General features: G+C 37.1%; 1 protein-coding gene across 4 annotated transcripts in view; it reads right to left on the reverse strand.

Annotated features, from left to right (window-relative positions):
* Positions 1-16,221: 16,221 nt before the first annotated feature.
* The window catches only part of LOC109113059 (laminin subunit alpha-4-like), a 67,543-nt gene continuing 56,702 nt past the window's right edge, over positions 16,222-27,062 (reverse strand). For all 4 annotated transcript variants that reach the window (XM_042777376.1, XM_042777375.1, XM_042777377.1 and 1 more), the window contains 9 exons: positions 26,132-26,285; positions 25,855-26,039; positions 23,881-24,070; positions 21,113-21,268; positions 19,876-20,035; positions 18,242-18,372; positions 17,369-17,462; positions 16,952-17,071; positions 16,222-16,652 (listed from right to left, as the gene is read on the reverse strand). In XM_042777376.1, the coding sequence (XP_042633310.1) occupies positions 16,507-16,652; positions 16,952-17,071; positions 17,369-17,462; positions 18,242-18,372; positions 19,876-20,035; positions 21,113-21,268; positions 23,881-24,070; positions 25,855-26,039; positions 26,132-26,285 (1,336 nt within the window). In that variant the 3' untranslated portion in view covers positions 16,222-16,506. The remainder of the gene's footprint in view (positions 16,653-16,951; positions 17,072-17,368; positions 17,463-18,241; positions 18,373-19,875; positions 20,036-21,112; positions 21,269-23,880; positions 24,071-25,854; positions 26,040-26,131; positions 26,286-27,062) is intronic.

A 27,062-nucleotide genomic window follows, 5' to 3' on the forward strand; every position in this document is an offset into this window, starting at 1 on the left:
TAAAATTTTAATTGTTGGTGATTTTAATATCCATGTTGATAATGAAAAAGATGCATTGGGATCAGCATTAATAGACATTCTGAACTCTATTGGGGTTAGACAACACGTCTCAGGACCTACTTATTGTCGAAATCATACTCTAGATTTAATACTGTCACATGGAATTGATGTTGATGGTGTTGAAATTATGCAGCCAAGCGATGATATCTCAGATCATTATTTAGTTTTGTGCAAACTTCATATAGCTAAAACTGTAAATTCCACTTCTTGTTACAAGTATGGTAGAACCATCACTTCTACCACAAAAGACTGCTTTGTAAGTAATCTTCCTGATGTATCCCAATTCCTTAGCATATCCAAAACCTCAGAACAACTTGATGATGTAACAGAAACTATGGACTCTCTCTTTTCTAGCATTTTAAATACAGTTGCTCCTTTACGCTTAAGGAAGGTTAAGGAAAACAGTCTGACACCGTGGTGTAATGAGCACACTCGAACCTTAAAGAGAGCAGCCCGGAAAATGGAGCGCAGCTGGAGGAAAACAAGACTAGAAGTATTTCGTATTGCTTGGAGGGAAAGTAACCTATCTTACAGAAAAGCATTAGAAAACTGCTAAATCTGATTACTTTTCGTCTCTTTTTTAGAAGAAAACAAACATAACCCCAGGTATTTATTCAATACAGTGGCTAAATTAACGAAAAATAAAGCGTCAACAAGTGTTGACATTTCCCAACATCACAGCAGTAATGACTTTATGAACTACTTTACTTCTAAAGTCGATACTATTAGAGATAAAATTGTAACCATGCAGTCATCAGCTACAGTATCACATCAGACAGTGCACTATAGATCCCCTGAGGAACAGGTCCTGTCATTCTTTACTATAGGAGAGGAAGAATTGTATAAACTTGTTAAATCATCTAAACCAACATGTATGTTAGACCCTATTCCGTCTAAGCTCCTAAAAGAGGTGCTTCCAGAAGTCATAGATCCTCTTCTGACTATTATTAATTCCTCATTGTTATTAGGGTATGTCCCAAAACCTTCAAACTGGCTGTTATTAAGCCTCTCATCAAAAAAACCACAACTCTGGCTGTTATTAAGCCTCAATTATAGACCGATCTCGAATCTCCCTTTTCTTTCCAAGATACTAGAAAAGGTAGTATCCTCACAATTATATTCCTTCTTAGAGAAAAATGGCATCTGTGAGGATTTCCAGTCAGGATTTAGACTGTATCATAGTACTGAGACTGCTCTCCTTAGAGTTACAAATGACCTGCTCTTATCATCTGATCGTGGTTGTATCTCTCTATTAGTGCTATTGGATCTTAGTGCTGCGTTCGACACTATTGACCACACTATTCTTTTGCATAGACTAGAACACTTTGTTGGCATTAATGGAAGTGCATTAGCATGGTTTAAATCGTACTTATATGACCGCCATCAATTCATAGCAGTGAATGAATAGGTATCATATCGATCACAAGTGCAGTATGGAGTACCACAAGGCTCAGTACTAGGGCCGTTACTCTTCACGCTTTACATGTTACCCTTGGGAGATATCATCAGGAAACACGGTGTTAGCTTTCACTGTTATGCTGATGATACTCAGCTTTATATTTCTTTGCGGCCCGGCGAAACATACCAATTTGAAAAACTAATGGAATGCATAGTCGATATAAAAAACTGGATGACAAGTAATTTCTTACTGCTAAATTCTGGAAAAACAGAGGTGTTAATTATAGGTCCTAAAAGCTCTGCATGTAATGACCTAGAACGCTGTCTAAGCCTTGATGGCTGCTCTGTCAATTCTTCGTCATCAGTTAGGAACCTAGGTGTGCTATTTGATAGCAACCTTTCCTTAGAAAGCCACATTTCTAGCATTTGTAAAACTGCATTTTTCCATCTCAAAAATATATCTAAATTACGGCCTATGCTCTCAATGTCAAATGCAGAAATGTTAATCCATGCGTTTATGACCTCAAGGTTAGACTATTGTAATGCTCTATTGGGTGGTTGTTCTGCACGCTTAGTAAACAAACTCCAGTTAGTTAGAAATGCAGGTTTTTGGGTTTTTTATAGATGCATTTTTTATTGTCATATTAGCCCGGTCCTGTCAACACTGCACTGGCTCCCTATCAAACAAAGTATAGATTTTAAAATCTTGCTTATTACTTATAAAGCCCTGAATGGTTTAGCACCTCAGTATTTGAACGAGCTCTTGTTACATTATAGTCCTCCACGTCCGCTCCGTTCTCAAAACTCTGGCAATTTGATAATACCTAGAATATCAAAGTCAACTGCGGGTGGCAGATCCTTCTCCTATTTAGCCGCCCAAACTCTGGAATAACCTACCTAACATTGTTCGGGAGGCAGAAACACTCTTGCAGTTTAAATCTAGATTAAAGACCCATCTCTTTAACCTGGCTTACACATAACATACTAATACACTTCTAATATCCAAATCTGTTAAAGGATTTTTAGGCTGCATGAACAATGCACAAGGGAACAGGGAACACTTCCCATAACACCCGATGTACTTGCTACATCGTTAGAAGAATGGCATCTACGCTCATATTAGTCTGTTTCTCTCTTATTCCGACTTGATTGCAAATTATTGCACAGATACCATTTAAACTGAACTGAGCTGCATGATGACATCACTGAATTCAATGATGAACTGCCTTTAACTGTCATTTTGCATTATTGACACTTTTCCTAATTAATGTTGTTCAGTTGCTTTGACGCAATCTTTTTTGTTTAAAGCGCTATATAAATAAAGATGACTTGACTTAACTTGATAAACATGAATAAAGAAGAATGAAAAAGAGAGCGCAGCAGTGATGACTTCATTGATGGCGTATTTACTCTGAATGAAGCACATCACGGGCACGCCACCTACTGAAGCGTGCGATGACGTCATGACGCAGGTATGCCAAGCGAAAATAATTCAATAAAATGTACATAACTTTTTTTTAAGCACAAATAGGAATTTAAACACCATTTAGTAATATTAGAAAAATAACAATTTTATAAAATGGATACAAGGAAAATTTGCCACATAAATATATGTCAATATATCACAGATCAGTGTGTTCATTTCTCTATGTCTGTGTCGGAAATTTCCTGGATCACAGGACAGCGCACAAACTGGGAATTCCTATGATTCCACTCGACTCACTAATCTATGTCAGTGGACTCTGTGGTCAGTCTTTCTCACCTGTCACCCATTCAACGCAGTTGGTGAGTCTCATTACATCAGGCGACCACACAGAGAACATTTCTTATCTGATCACTGACTCCCCTTTGGCTCCGGTGGTCTTGGGTCACCCTTGGCTATCTTTACACAACCCCAACATAAACTGGCGTCAGAACACATGGCGTCTCATTCTGGAGTGAATATTGTCATGCGTCATGTTTGTTGTCTGCTTGTTCTTCTGTGTCTTGTTTTGTGTTACAGGATGAATATGTGGATCTGTCAAACGTGCCCGCTAAGTATCTTGACCTGAAGGGAGTGTTCAGTAAGTCCTCAGGAGCTTCTCTTCTTCCGCACCATCCTTATGATTGTGCAATAGATTTATTGTCAGGTACGTCTCCGCCTAAGGGCAGATTATACTCAATTTCTGCTCCAGAAAGGATGGAGGAATATATTTCTGATTCTCTGGCATCCGTCCTTCTTCTCCTGCAGGTGTGGGATTTTTCTTTGTGGAAAAGTAAGATGGCTCCCTTCATCCTTGTATTGACTATCGAGGGTTGAACAGCATCACGGTAAAGAATACCTATCCTTTGTCGTTGATGTCTTTAGCCTTCGAGAGTCTGCAGGGTGCTTCCTTTTTCACAAAGTTGGATCTTCGCAATGCCTATATTTGGTTTGCATAAGGGAGGGGGATGAATGGAAGACCACTTTTAATACCTCCAGAGGGCATTTTGAGAATCTTATGCCGTTTTCCAAACTAAAGAGTTGCTTTGTTTCAGCTCCCATTCTTGTGGCCCCTGATCCATCTCGTCAGTTTGTGGTGGAGGTCGACGCATCAGAGCGTTCTTCCGCAGATGGTAAGGTGCACCCATTTTTCTCATCGTTTGTCTCCTGCCGAATGTAATTATGACATTGGTAATAGAGAGATGCTGGCAGTCAAGCTTGCTTTGGAAGAATGGGGTCATTGTTTGGAGGGTTCGGAGGAACTTTTTATAGTCTGGACCAACAATAAGAACTTTGAATACATCAGGTCTGCTAAAAGGTTAAATTCTAGGCAGGCTCGGCTGGCTTTATTTTTCGGGCGTTCTCATTTTTCAATATCTTCTCGTCCAGGTTCTAAGAACATTAAACCTGATGCTTTATCCCACATTTTTGACAGATCTGAATGGCCGTTGTTTCTCAGCCAGAGAAACAGCAGTTGCTGTCATTGATCACGTCTATCATATTCATGGCCTCCCGGTGGATGTGGTCTCTGACAGGGGGCTTCAGTTTGTTTCCAAATTTGTGAAATTTTTTTGTCATTTGTTAGGGGCGACTGTTAGTCTTTCTTCTGGTTTCCATCCCCTAAGTAATGGTCAGACAGAGAAGCCCAAACAAGATTTGGAATGTGTGTTGTGGTGTTTGGTGTCTCAGAACCCATCCTCTCTGCGTACAGGAGAATTCATTCCGTCTTCCATGTCTCCAAATTAAAGCCAGTTTTTTGTTCTACCATTAATCTGCCTGCCCCAGTTCCCCCACTGCTGTGACTCGTAGAAGGGGAACTCACTTATTCGGTAAAACGCTGTCAGGGTACAGAAAACAGGAAGCAATAATGCAAGTAACGGTATTTATTTAGGTCACAAACGAGGAAGGCTTTAGTAGAGGTGGGTGGCGCTGGGACCTCGATGGCAGCACAGTACGGGTGAGGTGGTCAGTTGAGTGCGTTGGTGAGGACAGATGAAAGGTTCCAGAGACGACGATGACATCCATGTTTACCGGGGCAGGCAGATTAATCAGGGAATGAAACACAGGCTTTATCTTTGATACATGAAAGGTGGGATGGATTCTCCTGTATGCTGCAGGAAGTTTAAGGCGGACTGCCACCAGACTAATGATCTTGGTGACAGTAAACGGGCCAATGAATTTGGGAGCAAGCTTATTGGAAACGGAATGGAGAGGAATGTTCTTGGTATAAAGCCACACTTTTTGACCCACGACGTATACGGGAGGCTTAGACCAGTGGCGATCGGCTTTAGCCTTGGTGCACGCCCCCACTTGGAGTAGAGTCTCGTGGGCTCTAGTCCATGTGCGGTGACACCTCTGGATAAAGGCGTGAACGGAGGGGACCGCGACTTTGGATTCCAGACTGGGAAAAATTGGTGGCTGGTATCCTAAACTACACTCGAACAGAGATAGGCCCGTCGCTGATACTGGTAACGTTTTGTGGGCATACTCCACCATTGACAGTTGTTGGCTCCATGAGGAAGAATTGATAAGCATTACGTTAGTCCAATTTCGTGAAGATCGATGCTCCCTGCAACCTCTCGAAGGCTGAAGACATCAAGGGCAAAGGATAAGTATTCTTTATCGTGATGTTGTTCAGTCCCCGGTAACCGAGGTCAATAAATGATGATAAGTTTAGAAATGTTGTGCATCCACTTATTATTAGTGTGACATTTTAGCATGCAAATGAGGGGGAAAACTTCAAGATATCGGCCCTAAAAATCGGCAGCACATATCGGCCATCGGCTGACCCTGACCTCTAAACATCGGCATCGGCATCGGCTATAGAAAAGCCCATATCGGTCGATCTCTAGTTGTGACGGATGAGCCAGGGGTGTCCAAGGACTATGGGTGCAAGGGGAGAGTCTAATATATAAAAGGAAATGATCTCAGAGTGGTTGCCTGACGTGATGAGGTTAATGTCTCCAGTGGTGAGTGAAATGTGAGTGGTGAGATGTCGTGTGAGTGAGTGGTTTGAGTGGAATCTGAAGCTTCTGTGCAAGTGCATGATCCATGAAATTACCTTCAGCCCCGGAGTCCAGAAGTGCCTGACAGTCGTGGGTGGGTGCTGACCATCTCAGTCTTACCGGGAGGAGCGTAGATGATGATGAGGTCTTCCCGGTGGAGATCCCACCCGATAGTAGCCTCATACTTACTATCGGGCTTGGCCTTTTACCGGACAGAAGTAGGCGTGATGACTGGCTCCCCCGCAGTAAAGGGAAAGGCCCTGGGATCTCCGCCTCTCCTTCTCCTCCCGGGAAAGCTGAGCTCACCCTACCTGCATGGGCTTGTGATCGTAGATGGGGCTGACCGCGTCCCCACCGCTGACTCGCGTACCAGCAGGATCTCTCGTAGCATGACTGGGTAGGGTCCGTCGCTCTACTCTGGACAGTCGTGCATCAACTCTTAGTGCCAGCTGAATAAGTCCATTGATAGAATTCGGAAGATCCAGGGCGTAGATCTCTCTCTGGATGCGGTCAGCCAACCCATGCAGGAACATGTACCACTGCGCCTCCTCGTTCCATTTACACTCTGCCGCTAGAGTACGGAACTCGATTGAGAAGTCTGATACTGATCTCTCTCCTTGTCGCAGGTCTGCAAGCATTCTGGCTGCCTCCCTCCCGGCGACGGCCCGATTAAATACCTGTTTCATCTCAGCGGCGAGCATCTGGAATGAGGCACAGCATGGGTCCTGGTTCTCCCACACTGCCGTCCCCCATAATGCTGCTCTCCCAGTCAGCAACGTCAATACAAATGCGACCTTGGCTTGCTCATTATTAAATGTCCTGGGTTGAAGAGAATAGTGCATCGAGCATCATGTTAGAAAAGCTCTGCAGTAATTCGGCTCACCAGAGTAAGGTTCCGGGACAGGAAGGCGTGGTTCTGGCTGAGAGGGACCTTCTGGTGGTGTGGGGGGAACGGGCGTGGGGGGCGCAGTGGGAGCTCGCAGGAGTTGTAACTGCTGGGTGAGCTCGGACACCTGCGTCACCAATGCCTGAACAGTGCGACCAGTGTCGTTCAGAGTCCTCTCCTGTGAGTCCATCCTCCGAACGCTGGCGCTGAGGAATTCCTCCAATGACGACGACGGGTTACTCACTGCTTCCATCAGGAGTTCAGATCGTTCTGTCAGGGTACAGAAAACAGGAAGCAATAATGCAAGTAACGGTATTTATTTAGGTCACAAACGAGGAAGGCTTTAGTAGAGGTGGGTTGTGTAGGGACCTCGATAGCAGCACAATAAGGGTGAGGTGGTGAGTTGAGTGCGTTGGTGAGGACAGATGAAAGGTTCCAGAGACGATGATGACTTCCAACAAACACAACCGGAACAGGACCATGAGAATGAATGCCAAGCAGGAAGAATCAAACATGAAACACGATGAACCTCAAACAACGATCTGACAAACAAGAGATGAAAGACAGGGCATTAAGTAGGCAGTTGGTAATTAGGTGCAGCTGCCGCTGATCACTGATGATCAGCGGTAATAACCACATCAAACAATCAGTGACGTAACATGAGATGAGCAGGAAACAATGAATTCATGAACCGTGACAAACGCATTCTGGACTCGAGGCGGAGGGGATGCGAATTTCAGTACCTGGTGGACTGGGAGGGTTATGGTCCGGAGGAGAGGAGTTGGGTTCCTGCTAGGGACATATTGGATCATTCGCTTATCAATGATTACAATTGCCAGGTAGGTTCCTCTGGAAGCGCCAGGAGGTGCTCCTAGGGGGAAGGGTACTGTCACGGTTCATTTCTGTGTGTCTGTGTGTTGTTATCTGTCTGATTGCTCGTTCAGCGTTGCTCCGGCAACTGCGGTGCTGACGAGCTAATCAGCGCGGCTGCACCTGCTACTCATTCTGTCCTGCCTTTATGGCGTTATTTTACTGACAAATGTTGAGAGTGCATTATTGTAGTGCGAAAGCACATTAATACAATGCTCGAGCGCGAATCTCTCTGCTCGCACACGGATTTCCTTTGCTCACACAAAACACGCGCGCTCAGATACACGCTGCTCTCGCCCAGAGAGAGTGCGTGCACTTAAATCGTATCTCTTCTCTCGCTCTAACTATGTCCTCTGTACTCTCAAATCTCTCTGTGCTCATGCGCTATAGATATTAATCCTTTTCGCACCTGAATTAAACGTTGTCAAAAGTTATCAACCAATCAGATTTCAAAGATGGATCTGTAATTTCTTTACAATTTAATACTACTTCATCATAATATTAGAAATGCATTGGGCATTTGGATGATTTGTAAATGACCTTTAACAGTTTGGTCAAACCCTTTTGAACGATTTATCTAAACAAACAAAACAGCATATGATTCTAAAAATTCATGTGGTCATATAAGCCAATATATATATTGTGTACTTGGATTGAGATAATAAATATAACACTATAATTAATTTTTCATATTTTCCATAACATTACTACATTGTATTCTATGGGTTTAATGCATTTGCAGACAATGTAATTACATGTACCTGTCATATAACTGTATATTCACTGTTTTAGAGAAGAGTGCAATTGAATGTATAGCTAATATTAAGTGGATTTTCATGAAAAAAAAAAAAAAACTTTCAGAACTGAAAACAAACACTGGATTTTTTTTAAAGTTCCCAATAAATGTCCAAACAGCAATGATATTAGAGCATTTGTAGTTATATCTTGCATCATTTACATCTATTTTTACATTTGATGTTGATTTTAGGAGTTGTTACTTATTATTGCCATCATACCAACTGAGAATTTATTGCAATGATTTTAAATTCAGTTGAGGTATCTATCTGACATATGGCATAACATTGATGTTTTATATAAAGTCTTTAGGGCCATAGGCTATAATATGTTGTTTTTAGATAAATTGCCCAGAGACCAACCAGTTGGACAGAGGTCCATTTTTATGGTTTTGAAAGTGCTTTATAAATAAATAAATAAATAAAGGTTATGTACAAATCATCCAAGCACCAAATTCCTGGCCATTTCTATAGGCTACATTTCTTGTTGCGGCTATATTTCTTACAAATATACATCTCATATAAAGACCAACACTGCACTTTTACGGCAGAGCGCAATTTACGGCATTTACGACGTTTTGCTAATAGTATAATGAGCCACACCAACTGATTCCCGCAGCCAGTACATTTGAACAGTTTTCACCCAATCGACCAATTGAAATGCTGCTCATTAAAACTGCTCGACCGGTCCTGAATTATTTTATATTTGCCTGTTAAATTTTTATTTTGAGAAAATTTGAACAAAAACTGGAATGTGAACACAGGGTCAGATGTGATCTGCAAGCTCCTGCAAACAAATGGGCAAAATCAGGTAAGAAAATCACTATCTTTATTACATTTCAAAAATAGTAAAGTATAACCTTACCAATGTTTATAAATGGGTAAAGGACATGTAACCTGCAGAAGATAAATATGTCTGTGTGTATATTTGTATTCTGTATCACAGATGCTAAAGTTAGATGCTCATCTGATGTTGTGTGATGCTGGAAATTTGTCTGTCTTTTAGAGATTTTTCTGATGTGAATGCCATGCATTAGGTGTGTTATATTGTTAATCGTACAATAGTCTCAAAGATAACATACTCTGTTCGTGTTTTCTGGATAATCGCAAATGTTTTTTGGTGTTGTTGTTGTTGTTGTTTTATTTTTAAGTACAGTACAGTTTTTATTTCACTTTTGGTACAACACATTTTAATTTAATACATTTTTTTCATTTACCTGTATGTAAGAACATTACAGTGTTAATGTTTAAACTGTGTATTTACAATGTTGAAGTGGCTGACAACAATAAATATTCTTATTAGGAATAAAACTGCCTTGTGTAAAACTGTGCAGAGCTTAGCTGTATAGTTAGGCATACTACGCTGCTGAAATTTAATGTTGGTCATTATGGTGGTACTTGGAGAGCCAAATATTTTCTGAAGTGGTTGGTATAAAAAGTTTGAGAACCACTGGTTTAAAGAAATGGTATAAAATGAAATCCTGCTTTTTAAAAACTTTTCAGTAAACCATTTCTTCTTTCCCCTTGTAGAGTCATCAAGGATCCAGCTTATTATTGGCAAATTGCTAAGGAATTGTTCATCTGCTACATTGCACTGTCACTTCTGGTAGAGATTCATTGACCTTTTGAGACAGGTTGTGATTTTTCTTGGTTTAATAAAATGTACTTAATTTGATTTTACTTGTTTTACCAAATACACTGTATAGTTAGGATTCTGATTAAAACAGTGTAACTGGGGGCTCTGAAAACACTGCTTGTGAATAATTTGCTAATATTGAAAACTTTCATCTGAATACATTAAATAAGTTTTTAATGAATAGTGCACTTTGTTTCCAACCCCACTGTTATTGAACTGTAAAGCGAACATTTTCTGTGTGATTTGTTTTGCATTCAGTTTTCAGTTAAAAATATTTCAAAATATCAAAGTTGATATTTTATAAGGATTTAGTACAGGACCATACAGAAAGTGCACAAGTGGGAGAGAGTGGAAGGGATGGCATCAGAAAGGACCTAGAGCTGATACTCTTTCAACGATCACCCAAAGCATAACCACGCTATATACACAAGGCTGTTGGTTCTAACATTTTATCAGAATTTGAAGAAACATTTCTACTTGAATATTAAACATTTTTCTACTTAAAATATTAAATGCATTTCATTCGAGGCAGGGTTTTTCTTGCGTAAAGAATTTCAAGGCGACTGTCTCTTGTCAAATTCATTTAAATTCAATACAGTCTTCTATTTCAGCTTCAAAGTGTGTGTCTTGTTACTGTAACCTAGAAGACCATTTCTATGCAAGTTTCACTGTCATATATAAATCAGGATACATGTTATTGAATTAAATTCAAATCTGTTAATACATTTATTTAAATTGCAAGCAGTTTTCTTTTTCAAATCCGAAGGGTGTGTCGTGTTACTGGTTCCAGAAGAACATTTTGATGGTGGTTTTAGCCACAGAACTATAATAGAACATATACTATTAAAAATGAAACCAATACATGTTAGTTTAAAATAAATACAATCTTATATCCCAGCTACAAAGGGTGTGTCTTGTTACAGTTTTAATAAAGGATATTATGCAGTAGTTTGTCAAAAGCGATGCCGAATGCATGCTAATGACATTCAAAAACCGCTTGTGCAGACTTCCATAGAGTCTCAGTATTACTGCCCCCTAGAGGAATGTGCTGCAGGTGTTTTGAATGAGTTTGACATTCAAACTTATAAATGCTTTTAAAATCAATACAGTCTTCTATTTCAACTTCAAAAGGTGTGTCTTGTTTCTGATTTCTAAATGAACATTTCAATTCAGGGTTTTACACTCACATGTAATTTAGGACACATGCTATTGAATTAAAAGCAAAAATTCCATTCCATTCCTTTTTTCTTTTCTTTTTTTTTTTTTGATAGTTGTTCACAATTCCCTTTTTTTCCCTGAGCAGTTAAACTGCACTATTCTTCATAAAAACTCTCCAGGTCTCACAAACTCTTTGGATAAATTGTAATAATTGTACATATAAGTTTCTTCTGAAGCTTCTGACATAATTAATTGATTATTTTGTCTTGTGGACTATATGTAAACATCTCTGATGCAAAATATCTTACTCAGGACAGCATTAAAAAATAAAATGCATTTTGTGAAATACCTCTTATTTTGGTAAAATAATTAACATTTTGCCCACAACCATATCTTCATAGAACTATAAGTCAGAATAAACTCCAGTAGGGGGGTCAAATGGACCCTTTGTACAATTTTGTGCTTTGACAGCTAGTAAAAGTTTATATTTATTTATCTTTTTACTGTTATTTATAATAACATTTCTAAATGTTACCATTCAAAAAAAACAATTTAAATAAATAAATAAATAAATAATAATAATAATATAAATATGAACTAAAAAAAAAAGTTATTTTTCAATAATTCATAGTCTTTTTTCACGGTCTTCTGTTGCAGTCATCCATAGTATAATGTATAATAAAAACTGGATGACTGCAAGACCGTGAAAAAAGACTGAATTATTGAAAATTATACTACCGTTGAATGCTTGAATCTGATCGTAGTATCTTACTTTAACAAGACTGACTTCTTTTAATACTGTCTGTAACATGATTTTGTTTAGATGAATTGAATACAGTTGTTTCCTGTTTAAATATTTTCTGTATTTACATGACATTTTAATTATTGCACATGATTTTTAAATACCTTCTGTGATGTTTTTTTTTTTTTTTTTATAACGATGTTCATTAAACAATATAATTTCTTGTTTGAATATATTTTCTGTATGTCACTGAAATAACATTTTTGAACTGTCCTCAATATTTTACTCAAAAGTACAGTAACTTTTGTTTTAAAAAAGCTAGGATAATATACGGCCTCTTTTAAGAGTGCAAGACTACTTTTAAGGTGTTGGTAATTCATAGATAGAAATTTTAAGCTGATTTATATGTGTGTGTATTTATAGATCTATAGGTACATTGTAATTTGTGTTGTTCCATACTTTAAAAAAAATAATAATGTACAATATGTCAATAAACTAACATCTCTTTTGGATTAGCATTTCATATACAGTATGCAGTGGTGGCCAAAATTATTTGAAATCATAATTTTTTTAATAATATTCAGTTTGCGCATGTAGTAACGTTAAAGATGTTAACTTTAGTTATGACCATTAGATGAACTCTCTTACCTTGGACTACTATGGACTGTGTCATCTTTTTAGTTCATACAATTTTATCTACTGAAATTTGAATGTGTTACATGATCTCCATCTAACATTCGTCTATGGAGTTATCGCTTGTAAGTCGGCGCCGGCGGTTGTTGTTTGCTATACAAACAGTGAGCGTTTCGTGCGACAATTTGAAGTCAAAGCGTCGTTGGTTGATGACGTATCACAGTGCGCAAGGATATTCTGTTTGTAGTTTTTCATTTTAGCGTTTTCCTCTCAGCATTTTATTCACAAATGTAGATTTTCAGGTCTCAGCCTGTTTGTACTCTTCAAGAATTATTAAACTGAGAACAAAAGTTTAAACATTTTGTTGTATTATTATAAGTTATTTTAAGTAATATTTTGTTAATACCCCTTTAATAATTTTTAGCAGTTTTTCGGTTTAAATGTTTATCATCAATATTTTTGAGCTTGTGGAGTTAATTTTGTTTTATTTATTTAGCCTTTTATTAGCCTTATTTATTTATGTGTCTAATGGAGTTATTTGTAATTTGAATGCTATTATGCTCTAATTTCTTGTAAAAAAAAAAAAAATGTAGCTTTTTCTATCATATCATATTTGGATAATGAGCTGTTGAAAGACATTTTTTTTTTTAAATAATAAAAAATACAAAAATCCTTTATAAATCTATAACAGTCCATTTCAAATAATAATTTCCTGTGTCCCAGTCCATATACTATCCACCCTAAACAGTATCCAAAAATACCAAAATAATTAAAAAAAATAAATGGTTATAAACACATCTTTCTCTTGTTAGCAGTTTTTACTGACAAATTTTTTTTTTTTGCATTTATCTTTGTAGTTTCACTTGAAAAAAAAAAAAAACACGCATTATATATATATATCTATATCTATATATCTATATATACACTGTAAAACCCGACAAGTAATTTAACTCAAACCGTTTGAGTAAACAGATATCCTTAAAAACCTGACAAGTTAGGTTTACTCAAACCGTTTGAGGAAACCGATTGCCTTAAACCATTTAAGTTTTAAAACTTAATAGTTTTGAGTACTCTGAACTTAATTCAGTTGAGTTCACTGAAAGAAGATATACATTGCAATTAAGTAATTAAGTGATTAATTGAGGTGATAATTGAGCATTAGTGATGAACACCTGCTGTTAACAAACAGAATTACTGAAGAAAAAAAGAGAGAAAGGAACTACAACTGACTTCAGACACAGCCTCACTAAAACCTGACAAGTTATGTTAACTCAAACCGTTTGAGGAAACCGATTGCCTTAAACCATTTAAGTTTTAAAACTAATAGTTGTGAGTACTCTGAACTTAATTCAGTTGAGTTCACTGAAAGAAGATATACATTGCAATTAAATAATTAAGTGATTAATTGAGTGATTATTGTGAATTAGTGATGAACAGCTGCTGTTAACAAACAGAATTACTGAAGAAAAGAGAAACACAAGAACTACAACTGACTTCAGACACAGCCTTAGATAAAATAAACTGAAATAAAATACATTAAATCTCTCAAGATCTGATTAAACAACCCCACAAACAGCATCACCAGATCCACTTATTAATAACCAGACTGACTTTATTTCTGTCAGACGTCTACAGAAGATCTGATTGAGAATTAACTAAGGTTTAGATGTTGATTTATTGTTTCATTTGAAGTAACCATGTTAGAGATCAGTGTTTGCTTTAGTTGAGCTCTTAACCCTTGACTTCTGTCTTAGTTTTTTCTCTGGCTGTTGTAACCATTTGTTGTAACTCAAAAGCCCAGAGAAAATATCATCAGGTGTTATACACACACTCACACTCTTAGAAGCTGCTTTTATCCAAAGCAACTTACAGTGCATTCAGGTTAGCATTTTTTTTTTGTCGAACCTGTACCTAGATGTTGGTTGTTATACTGTATATTGGTGATGATAATCATTGATTATTGAACTGTCTGGAGTTTAATCTCTGATGAAATAGGTGTTGCGTAATTGGTTGGATTGATTACAGTAAAAGTGATTCTAAGAGCCAGTGGTTCTGTGATAATCAGTTAATATAAAGAACTTTCCAAACAGTTTGGTTTTCTGTGGTGTCATTTAGTCACACACAGACATCAATAATCAGCATATGAACCTCAACAATGGTGACCATAAAAAAAAAAAAAAAACAATGCAGCAGAGCATGCTGGGAGCAATGGATGAGTTTTGTACTACAGTAGTACCCAGCATGCATTGCAGCATTTTTTTTTTTTTTTTTTCGTAACCATTGTTGAGGTTCATATTCTGATTATTGATGTCTGCGTTTGACTAATTGACACCATAGAAGACCAAACTGTTTGGAAAGTCCTTTATATTAACTGATTATGAAAGAACCACTGACTTTTTGTATGGCTTTCATTGTAATCAACTGAACTAACTATAGAACACCTATTTAATAAGATTTTGAACTCTGAACAGCTCCCTAATTGATGATTATCATCACCAATATGCTGTATAACAACCAATACCTGATCATATTTTCCATGGGTTTTTTGAGTTATAACAAACATGTTTCAAAAACACATGGTTACAACGTCCAAAAAAAATAATCTAAGACAGAAATCAAGGGTCAAGAGCCCAACTAAAGCAAACACTGATCTCTAACATGGTTACTTCAAATGAAACAATAAATCAACATCTAAACCTTAGTTAATTCTCAATAAGATCTTCTGTAGACGTCTGACAGAAATAAAGTCAGTCTGGTTATTAATAAGTGGAGCTGGTGATGCTGTTTGTTAACAGCAGCTGTTCATCACTAAAGCTCAATCAGCACTTAATTAATCACTTGATTACATAATTGCAAAGTTTTAAAACTTACATGGTTTAAGTAAAGGCAATCTGTTTACTCAAATGGTTTGAGTTACTGTGACTTGTCAGGTTTTAGTGTATAAAAAAAACAACAAAAAAAAACAAGGTTAAATCACATAAAGTTGGTTTAAATATATTTTTGAACAGATAATAAATGGTTAAAACTGAAATTGCTACAAGATTTCTTATGCAACTTTGATTAGCATTTCCATTGTGTGTGTGTGTGTGTCACCCCTGCATTTGATTTTTCTGGTTAATTACTGAATTGCACTGATTTTTCATTTTCTAACATAACATTTACATTACAATTATTACTTCTCTTACTAACAAGTATTACATTTACTATTGAAAGTGCACTATGTAGACTTTGTAACTCTTCTACCAAAAATACAGGGAATTTTTTCGCTTGCAAACTCTTGTGGCTTTTGGAATAGAGTGCAGAACTGGTTAACTGAGAAAGTTGTATTGAACGTCTTTAGCAGTTATTTGATATTAAATACTTAACTATTCATTTGCCCTTGTAACTACAACCTCCTTTAAAGTGTTCTATAAAAGTTGAAAAGTTAAGTGTATTGTTGTTATATTAATATATTCATATAAAATTATTATAAATTGATATTTACGGTCAGTTTTGTTCAAATATTCTTACTGCACCTACACTACTGCAGGTGTAGTTTCACAGGAATTAATATACAAATACAGATACGAAACAAATATCAGAAAACATTAGCTTTATTAAAGTTTACTGTATGGCTTTATTAATATTTTGTGCATATTTGTTTAAAGTATCAGATTTTTAGAGATTATATACCTCGATCGTTTTATATCAGTTTAACACAACACTTGCAGTGCTCTGGTTTACATTTCATTAGTGATTAATGACATATTTCATAGTGATAGAGTACTGCAGCTATAAATGATGCTAAAGAGACAGTGTGCATAGTGCTTCATTCTTTACTGAAACACAAGCAATGACACAGGTTCATTTCTGTTGCTGTCGCTCAAGAAACAGGACATTTGCCCACACTGACTGCACCGCTGACCAAAGCCGCTTTACTGAAGCTCACAGGAGACTCGTTCACAGACAGGTTCCTCATGCAACCCGTGTAGCCCCTTCTGCTGAGGAGACTGTGGGGCAGAATGGAGTCTGGAGCAGAAAAAAGGATCAAAGAGATTTGAATAAACTCTCTCTGAGATTTACAAGCTACAATTATTGACTTCAAAATGAAAAAAAAAAAAAAAAAAAAAAAAAAACACCTCATACAGTAGCATATAAAAGATACAGCCTTGTGCTTAGATTAACCTAGTTATTTTGACCCAGAGAGGATTTCTGAAATCAAGTAGTATCAAAAATGAATCATAATATTTACTGTTATTTTGTTATTTAATCCAATGAATGTCTATGATCATTAGTGGTATGAAAAACTTTGACTGGTGGTGACTGACCTGGGGCTCCTCCAATAAACACTGGAGAGCTGCTGTTCTGTGCTGTTTGATGAACAGACCCCACAACATGATTCCCCTCTGAATCCACATCCAGCTGCACCACTTTACCATCTCTGATCACTGGAAAACACAGCAAAGCTTAATGATTGCACTGCACTGATGAAGAGGCCTCACTGCCCAGAGAGTAAATGACCTAACAGGATTACATAACATCATGTATATCTATAACAAATTCAAGTAAGCCATATGCATAACTAAGCAAATCTTTAATGGGCTTTAAGTAGCTGAAAAGAAAGAAAAATACAGTTCCAAATGTGATATTTATAAAATAATTTAGTTTAAGAATTTTGATGATTTGAAGTACAGGAGATGTAATAGTTATAACAGTATGAAGCTGTTAGGGTTTTAGGTCTCTACCTGTGATCTTATGCCAACTTCCATCACAGATTTCTTGTCTAGGAGACACGTAGGTGGAGAACTCACGTACACCATTATTCACCACAACAACCACCTACAAAACCCCATCAAATCAATCAAATGACCTCATTGTTCCTATTAAATATCTCTCTCATGAAAATAAGTAGAAAGAAAATTACATGCACAAGGCTACAATATGAATGTTTTGCATTGCGATCAACTATTCTCTAAGCTCTGCCTTTTTGGCTACTGTTGCTTGCTCAAACAAGTATTATAGCATGTCCAACAGAACTCAATCTGAGATTTTTGTGAACATTGCATAAATTATATTGATACTTGTGTAGAGCACAAATAATGCTATAAAATGCATTTTTACATGCTGGTTAAAAAAAAAAAAAAAAAAAAAGTTCCATTGTGCAGTAACTTGTGGAGATTTCAAGCAAACGCCAAATTTGAAAACAGTTATAACTGATAACGATGAGTGTACATGTTTTCAACAGTTAACTTTGGAAAACATGTACAGTAGGTGTCCTTACTGAGATTTAGGAAAGAGGGTTGGAAAAGGTTTTGAGAAGACATTACTTCTATAGACTCTCTTTATAAAAAAAAAGTAGTCCACTTAATTATATTGAATGTGCACTTATAGTTACTTACAATCAATCTTAAAAGTATATTTTCACGAAACTGTACTTGCAGATACTATAATATTAAAGAAATAAAAAAATACACTTAAGTGTACTATAGAGAGTAAACTAGTAAAAGTACTTTGTAATGATGTGAAAAGTTAAAAGTACATTTCAAATCATTATTTTTATTAGCATTTTGTCATGTGTTGACTACCATACAACTACCATAGGAAAAAGATGTCCAGACCTGGTTTTGATAGATGTACAGAGTGAGATATTCCTTCTCTCCAGCGAAGGCATGCAGTAGCACTCCTAACGCCACGCGAGGGCGCACCTCCATCACCATCTTAAATCTTGAGCCAAAATCAAAGGAGTCATCTGCATGTCAGGAGAAGAACATACTTTATGTCACCATATTATTCTTGGATAACTTATAACCGCAAATGGCTAATACATTTAGACAAGGAGAGATCTGATTGTTGAACACTGCTGTGTATTCAGCTGTTTAACTATGTATGCTGGAATCTTGTCCTCTTGAGCCAAGTAGAGTCATGTGCATGTGTAACCCCCTGACCATCACATAGGGCGTGAAATTTCTCTATGCACATTTAACAGCTGCAACGCCATTTCTCAAGACCTTGAGGACTGTTTAAATCATCCCCAACCTCTCCACCAACCAGTTAGATCATTGAACAAGCACCATATCACATTCTCTCTCTCACAGGAGCCTCTGTCTGTCTGTGGCTCTCACTTATGTGTTGGAATGCTTGTTGGGTTATTTTTTTTAGTGGTATTCTTGCACAAGACCACCATGAGAATTCAAGCTTGTTCAACCTGGTTTATGCTGGTTAGTGTGAGTTTGGCCTTCTCAAAACATGCTTGTCTTTGGTAAGTTAGCAATTCAGGTTAGTGTACCTGGTTAAGCTGGTCTTTTCAACAAGGCAGTCAAATGTTTGTCAGGACTATTTTCCACATTTTAACCTCTTAACTGAAATCACTGTGAGACTATGTTCAGGCGCTACAGTACATCAAAAATAGCCACTGGGTGAAACCCAAAATCCATTGAACTTTTTTGTTGATTTTTCCTTTAACAAATTTTACATCTCTGTCTAACCAACAAAAATGGAACCTTGAGGCTCAGACCTTTCCAACCAACATGTTTTGTCAAGTTTAGCAAAGGTTATGAACACACAAACAAAAATGGGAAATGTTGACAGCTAGCTGAAATATAAATGTATGTGGGTTTCTTTATATTTAGTTTGATTTCTGTTAACATGTATTTTACTTCAAGTAACTTTTTTATACTTTTAGTTTTAATTACAGATAATAACCCTGCTTGAATAAGTTATTTAACAACGTTTAGTCTACAAGACATAATAGCTGATTATTTTATTTATTTTATTATAGAATGACCCTGTTCTAAAGCTTAGATATGTTTGATTCACAATACTTTGTGCTGCCTGAATGATCCTGGAGAATGCCGTTTTCATGATCCTTCTGCACATTATGGATCTTTCAACTTACTTCAATAGGTGCATCCAGAGATGCTTCTGAAACACCTCTGAAGGAGTTCACATATATGCTGGACACTTAATGTCTGCTAAATTAAAGCTAATTTTCAGCAAATAGCATATGCCTTTATATCAAACCATTTGATTAACAAAAATTTATTAAAGAGTGTCCAAACTTTTGACTGCTAGAGCATATTATTCACTAAAATGATGAATCTCTGTTCCATTAATGCCTCTGAGGAATAAATCAAGAATGTAAATAAATTCATGTTGACATACCCAGTGGGTTCAGTGAGCCATGGTGGGAATACTGTCTCCTCTTTCTCAACACTAAAACATTTAATTAAGTGAGTGATACATAGTATGTTACCCAGCAGCACATATCCTCCCTCCTCAGTGAAGTATGTCCCTGGTTCAGAGGGGCGCTCGTAGCAGGGTGTGACCCCAAAACTGTGGGAGGCAGAGGTGAGCCAGCGGCCATTTAGCTGGAGACTCCGCACACAGCCAGAGAAGCCAGACACAGACATCTTCTACAGAAGTAATAGAAGGATGAGAATTTAAGAAATGTATACATTTCATTAACATCATCACAAAATAAACCCAAAGATGGTGATCACGACCCAACACAAAACATATAACACTGAAATAATTAAAAGGACATGAAAAAAAAAAAAAAAAAAAAAAAATATATATATATATATATATATATATATATATATATATATATATATATATTATATATATATATATATATATATATATTTATGATGTAAGAAGAAAATGTGTTATGTGCTATGACACAAAATCATAACAGTGTAGGAGACTGTTTTGACACAAGTCAAAATATTGATTTTAGCTGTCATTAGGCTATATAAAAAATATTTGACTTCAGAATGCTGTGATTTACCAATCCAAATCAGGTATTCCAAACAGTCATGTAAAGATGCATAATAATGATGTTAATATGCTATTTAAGATTTAGCATAGCATGTCATACCACATGACGTCAACCTCCAAGAATTCTTTGTAAAATAGTCCTACTTAGATCTTATTTTCTCTGCAAGTTTCTCCTCAAACTGTTGCTGTGTAGTAGTTGAACTGAACAGTACTTTGCTACAGCACTTATTAATTGCGGTTAATGCTAATTTATATTGTGTAAGAAATTACAATGTCCTGCCCTATTAATTTGACTTTATCTAATTAGATCAGGATAACTGCTTCAACCCAAATAGCTTGATTTATCATGGTGAAGAAAAAAAAAAACATTTTCATTATTTCTGCACCATTTGGAGTGATTACATCCTGAAGCTGTTACAAAAGGAAGAACTATATGTATTTGTTATGGATACTCTTCAATAAACATCAACTTTTTTTTATAGTAATGCATCAGTGTTAATGCATATAACATTTAATTTTAAAATAAAATTAACATTAATCAAGATTAATAAATGCTGCAAATATTGTTCATTGTTAGTTCAAGTTAACAGTTGTGTTACTGGAACTTTTAAGTAATCCTGTGACTAAAACTGGAGTTGGTATAATAGAACACTAGTCTGAGAAGTGCAGAAACCTTAAAGTTAATGAAAGTTAAAGAGGGTTCACAATACCTGAATGTTTTTGATGGCCTGATCAGACGGCACCCCGCCTACATAGAGAGGATCTTGGACAAGCAGTGAGATATTTGCGCCTGGAGCTCTGTCCTCTAATACTGTAAGACCATCGATTATCAGTCTGCCAATATTTCCACCTCTGATAAAGATAATCTACAGAGGGAGAGAGAGAGATTAAAAGTGTCACAAAAAGTAGCCACTCTTGTATTAAGCAAACTATTCAATAATTACTAATTACTAAAACTGATTAATAATTATAACTGACTCACTATCAATGTCTCACTATCAATGTGTAAATGAAGCTTATGAGACTGAAAATTCTAGTGGGACGCCAGTTTAAAGGTGAAGAGTAATTTGGCCTGTGTAGTGAGCACTTCTCCTTTGCCGAGATAATCCATCCACCTCACAGATGTGGCATACCAAGATGCTGATTAGACAGCATGATTATTGCACAGGTGTGCCTTAGGCTGGCCACAATAAAAGGCCATTCTAAAATGTGCACTTTTATCACACAGCACAATGCCACAGATGTCGCAAGTTTTGAGGGAGCGTGCAATTGGCATGCTGACTGCAGGAATGTCCACCAGAGCTGTTGCCTGTGAATTAAATGTTAATTTCTCTACCATCAGCCGTCTCCAAAGGCGTTTCAGAGAACTTGGCAGTACATCCAACCGGCCTCAAAACAGTAGACCACGTGTAACCACACCAGCCCAGGACCTCCACATCCAGCATCTTCACCTCCAAGATCATCTGAGACCAGCCAACCGGACAGCTGCTGCAACAATCGGTTTGCATAACCAAAGAATTTCTGCACAAACTGTCAGAAACCATCTCAGGGAAGCTCATCTGCATGCTTGTCGTCCCCATCGGGGTCTCGACCTGACTGCAGTTTGTCGTCGTAACCAACTTGAGTTGGCATTCAATGGCATCTGGCACTTTGGAGAGGTGTTCTCTTGACGGATGAATACCGGTTTTCACTGTACAGGGCAGATGGCAGACAGCGTGTATAGTTTTGTGTGGATGAGTGGTTTGCTAATGTCAGTGTTGTGGATCGAGTGGCCCATAGTGGCAGTGGGGTTATGGTATGGGCAGGTGTATGTTATGGACAACAAACACAGGTGAATTTTATTGATGGCATTTTGAATACACAGAGATACTGTGATGAGATCCTGAGGCCCATTGTTGTGCCATTCATCCACGACCATCACCTCATGTTGCAGCATGATAATGCATTGCCCTATGTTGCAAGGATCTGTACATGATTCCTGGAAGCTGAAAACATCCCAGTTCTTGCATGGCCAGCATACTGACTGGACATGTCACCCATTGAGCATGTTTGGGATGCTCTGGATTGGCGTATAAGACAGCGTGTTCCAGTCCTTGCCAATATCCAGCAACTTCGCACAGCCATTGAAGAGGAGTGGAACAACATTCCACAGGCCACAATCAACAACCTGATCAACTCTATGTGAAGGAGATGTGTTGCACTGCGTGAGGCAAATGGTGATCACACTAGATACTGACTGGTTTTCGGACCCACCAATACAGTAAAACTGCACATTTTAGAGTGGCAATTTATTGTGGCCAGCCTAAGGCACACCTGTGCAATAATCATGCTGTTTAATCAGCATCTTGGTACGCCACACCTGTGAGGTGGATGGATTATCTCTGCAAAGGAGAAGTGCTCACTGACACAGATTTAGACATGATTTGTGAACAATATTTGAGAGAAATAGGCCTTTTGTGTACACAGAAAAAGTCTTAGATCTTTGAGTTCAGTTTGTGAAAAATGGGGGCAAAAACAAAAGTGTTGTGTTTATAATTTTGTTCAATTGTGTATAAATAAAGATAACTTTGAAAGACCTTAATAGGCCTGCGTGGGACGGATTTTTCAGTCCTGCATCTTCCCGTTCCCACAGAAATGTTATCTCGTCCCGCTCCTGCCCGCATAAAAGTAGCCTATATAGATTTTTTTTTTCTGTACATCCATGAAATTTACATTTAGTTCAGTCTCGCCTAGCCACAACAGCATAAACGCTCCTGATAAAATATTTGTTATTAAACTATCAACATTCACAAACCACTGTTATTTTTAACAAAAAAGTAAGAATAGGCTGCTGCGTGCATGGTTTGGCAATCTCCCAAAGCTCTGTTATGCACTCTGCCTTGGGTCCTGCAGGAGTGCAGGTCTCTCATGTGCAAAAACAAACAAACAAACTAAAAAAAAAATACAAAATAATTTCTGCAGTCAGTAAAACTTGCCGGTACGTGATCTGCATATCTACATTCTGGTGTTAAGTGAAAATACCAAAAGCAATTTCTTTTTTTTCTCTCTCTCTAACTAAAAAAAATACAAATAATTTCTGGTGGGAACGGAGCGAGGCCGGTGGAGTGATTGGGAAATGAGCTGACACCTGCTCCACTCACCGGTCTCTGATCGGGAGGATGTTAAGTGCGACGACAGTACCAGAGGAGGCATTTTTTGGTTTTTAAAGTTTCATTTGAGTGTCCGCCGGTTCCCGCCTCCTTTCTTCCCGTGATAGTGAAGTTTTTATTATTACATGTCCATATCGACCAGTGATGTCATTTCCAGTGACGGATGGTGGAAAGTTCAGGAATGAATGGTATGCGATTTAAGGGACTCGAGACCGGTGAGTGGAGCAGGTGTCGCTCATTTCCCAATCACTCCACCGGCCTCGCTCCGTTTACGTCACAGGCGTGTAATGGGCTTGTGCTAGGAAAAACTGGAATCAGATTTAACTTACATCATGCCACTGTCCATCACTGTACTTCTCCTTTGATTGGATTCTGACTTGGTTCTGGCCTGAACTGAATGTGAATACCAGCCTTCCATGAGTGAGGAACAGAGCCATGAAGTTCTGCTCAGACTCATCAGCCAGATAGAAGATGAGACCAAATGCTGAACGAGTTTTCAGAGATAGAGAAAAGTGAGATCTAAAAGAGATTGAAAAACAGAGAACACTTTTATGTTTTTCCAAGTGCACCAGTATAATTCCTGTGCAGGATCAAACTGCATTCATGAAAAATGGGGGAATTTGCCAAGAATGCATGCTTATAGAGTATTGCTCCACCACTGCTCTTTATTGTTCTTTAAAATGTTTAAATGCACTCGACTCTATTCTTCATCACTTAAGCATAACTTGACTAAAACTGTTGCCATGATCAAAAGAAGATACATAGCAGTCTGAGTTTTGTGAATAAGGCACATTTTATAATAATTTGCATATCAAGGAAGAGGCGTGTAGACAGCTCCATCCTTTTGAGGCTATATCCCCACATCTTTCACTCTCATCACTGTTTACTGTATTATCAATAGTTTTATTCTATTCTTAAGCCCCAAATGTCCAAATGTTATGCCCTTGGTAAAGAATGAAAATGACTTCATTTAGATACTCATTACATGTCGCTTCTGATTAAGCAGGATGGTGGGTTGTGAGTAAATAACAAGCAAGTTTTTGAAGTGAAATACCCAACATTAGTTCACTGAAAAAAAACTTACCTCAACCTACACTTTTGCAAAACTCCAAAAACATTTCTTATAAACAAAATAACAACAACATAAAGAACTATTTTGCATGGTTCCATGCACAATACTATATTGACATCAAAACACTTGTAAACTAATACATATTGATGTTTGCGTCACATACCCAGGTATATATTTATGGATTTCTATTGATGTTTGCAGTCTTGTTCGGTGGTATATATTTATTTTGTTTTATTTAGCTCTCACCTAGTAAAGTACAAATTGCACTTGTGAGGAGCACTTGGGTATTAGTCCCATAAAACATCAGTCACGAAAAACATTCAGCAAATGTGTTTTTTTTTTTTTTTTTTTTTTTTATATATATATATAATGTTTTAACAATATTTCTTTAGGTTAAGGTTTAGTGTAGGTAGTATGTTATTTTCAAAGTAGTAGAGCATTAATATTGTAGTGCAACTTTTCGAACATTTTATTTCAGAACTGCAGCAATACATACAACAGCTAACGTAATAAAGCTAACGTAATATAATGTTGTGTGATTCACGTTTTTGTTTTTAGATTAGATAGAGTAATATTTTATTGACAGTTTAAGTTTTTTTGGTTTTTTTCAGATTAAACAGAATAAATCTAAAGACAATAAAAAGTTGATCACATAAAAAAAAAAAAGGAAATGTATGTGAAAGAAATGTAGTGAATGTGCATTGTTTGTTTTTTTTAGTTTGTGTTAATTTATATTATATTTTAGTTTATGTATTTCTTTCACAGTAATTTCACAGTGGGACTTCAGTGCAGATGTACTCTGAAGGTACCCAGCATGCAATGCAGCATGAATAGATCATGCTGTAGAGTTTATTTATTTATTTATTATTATAATTTTATTCTTGTTGGTTTTATTGGTTCTATTGAACTCTTTTTTTTCACTTTTAGCAGTTTGTTGTTTGTTTATTTTATAATGTTGGTTTATTTTGTAAGTGTTGTTTTTATTTGTTGAGTGTTACATCAAAAACCATTGTTGTGTTTTGTATGTCGAGTATGTTTCTCAAATGTTTCTCAGCAGTTGCTTCACTAATGTGAAAGATCCCTTCACAAATGGATGAATATGAAATAGGTTATTGATTAATCTTCATGCTTAAATAATGCACACGTTTTTTGGTGAATTTATCTCATAATATGTCAAGTAAATTCCACTTCAGTCAGTATAGCCTTCTCTATACTCATCATCAGTACTCACTCGTCTCTGATAACACTGGCAATGCCTGAGTACTCTTGTCGGCTGTGGGCAAAACCGCTATAGTGGTGGGCGTGGTGGGTCACTCGTGGGCGAGAGGACAGGTAGCATGAAGCAGCTTCTGTCTCCAGAACATCCAAAGGATAGCTCTTCAAGCCATGTGGCAGGCTAGACTCATCCCTGCCCACCTGAGAAACAACAATATGTTTAGGTTTACAACAGTGTTACACATTTTATTACACACTGTATTCATGGATCTTTGTGTGCTGATATGTTGCACCTTGCGGGAGTGTCCTGGACTTCTTCTAGATGATTCTCTGCTGTCTTTATTGTGCAGAGCAGCAGGGGGTCTCTCTAGTGGGCAGTCCTGTAGTGACACCTGCACATTCTCATGGTAACCCTGGAAGTCTTCTGGCTCTATCTCTCTATCCTGCCTGCATCACATACACATCACATCACATTACCATAAATGATCACAGTCTGAAGTGGTTATTGAATATAACATTTTGAAATCAAACATGACCAGGGTCAATTGTGTAGAACAGATTTGGAGAATTTTAATATTACATCACTTGCTCACCAAAGAATCCTCTGCAGTAAATGGGTGCCGTCAGAATGAAAGTCCAAACAGCTGATAAAAACGTGCAATAACCTACTAGTGATTTGTTTATAAATAAATTCATCATCAAGATGTATTTAACTTCAAACCGTTGCTTCAGAGTCCTCTATCCATAATATTGCTTTCACCAGTGAAATCTGAATCAGAAAATAAGTATGTGGATTTTGATGAGAGAGGCCAAGAAGGGATGGACTTTTTCACTGGATAAGCGTTATTATGGATTATGAACAAATTTTTTCGCCAAAATCAACAGTTTATAAGCCTTAGTTTCTTTCAAACACCCAAATTTTGGCTTCACAAGATGTTAATTAATGGACTTGAATTGTGTGGATTATTGTGATGTTTTTTATCAGGTGTTTGGACTCTCATTCTGACGGAACCCATTCACTGCAGAGGATGAACAAGTGATGGAAATCTGTTCATATGAATTAACAAAATCAGCTACATCTTAGATGGCCTGAGGGTGAGTATATTTTCAGCAAATTTTCATTTTTTGGATGAACTTAGACAGCATTAAGGCTGTACATTTTATAAATATGAACCAACAATATTCGAACAACCAGCCAGACAGCAGGAAAAAAGATCTAAATCC

The sequence above is a fragment of the Cyprinus carpio genome, chromosome A20 (genome assembly GCF_018340385.1).
Source record: "Cyprinus carpio isolate SPL01 chromosome A20, ASM1834038v1, whole genome shotgun sequence".
Lineage (NCBI taxonomy): Eukaryota > Metazoa > Chordata > Actinopteri > Cypriniformes > Cyprinidae > Cyprinus > Cyprinus carpio.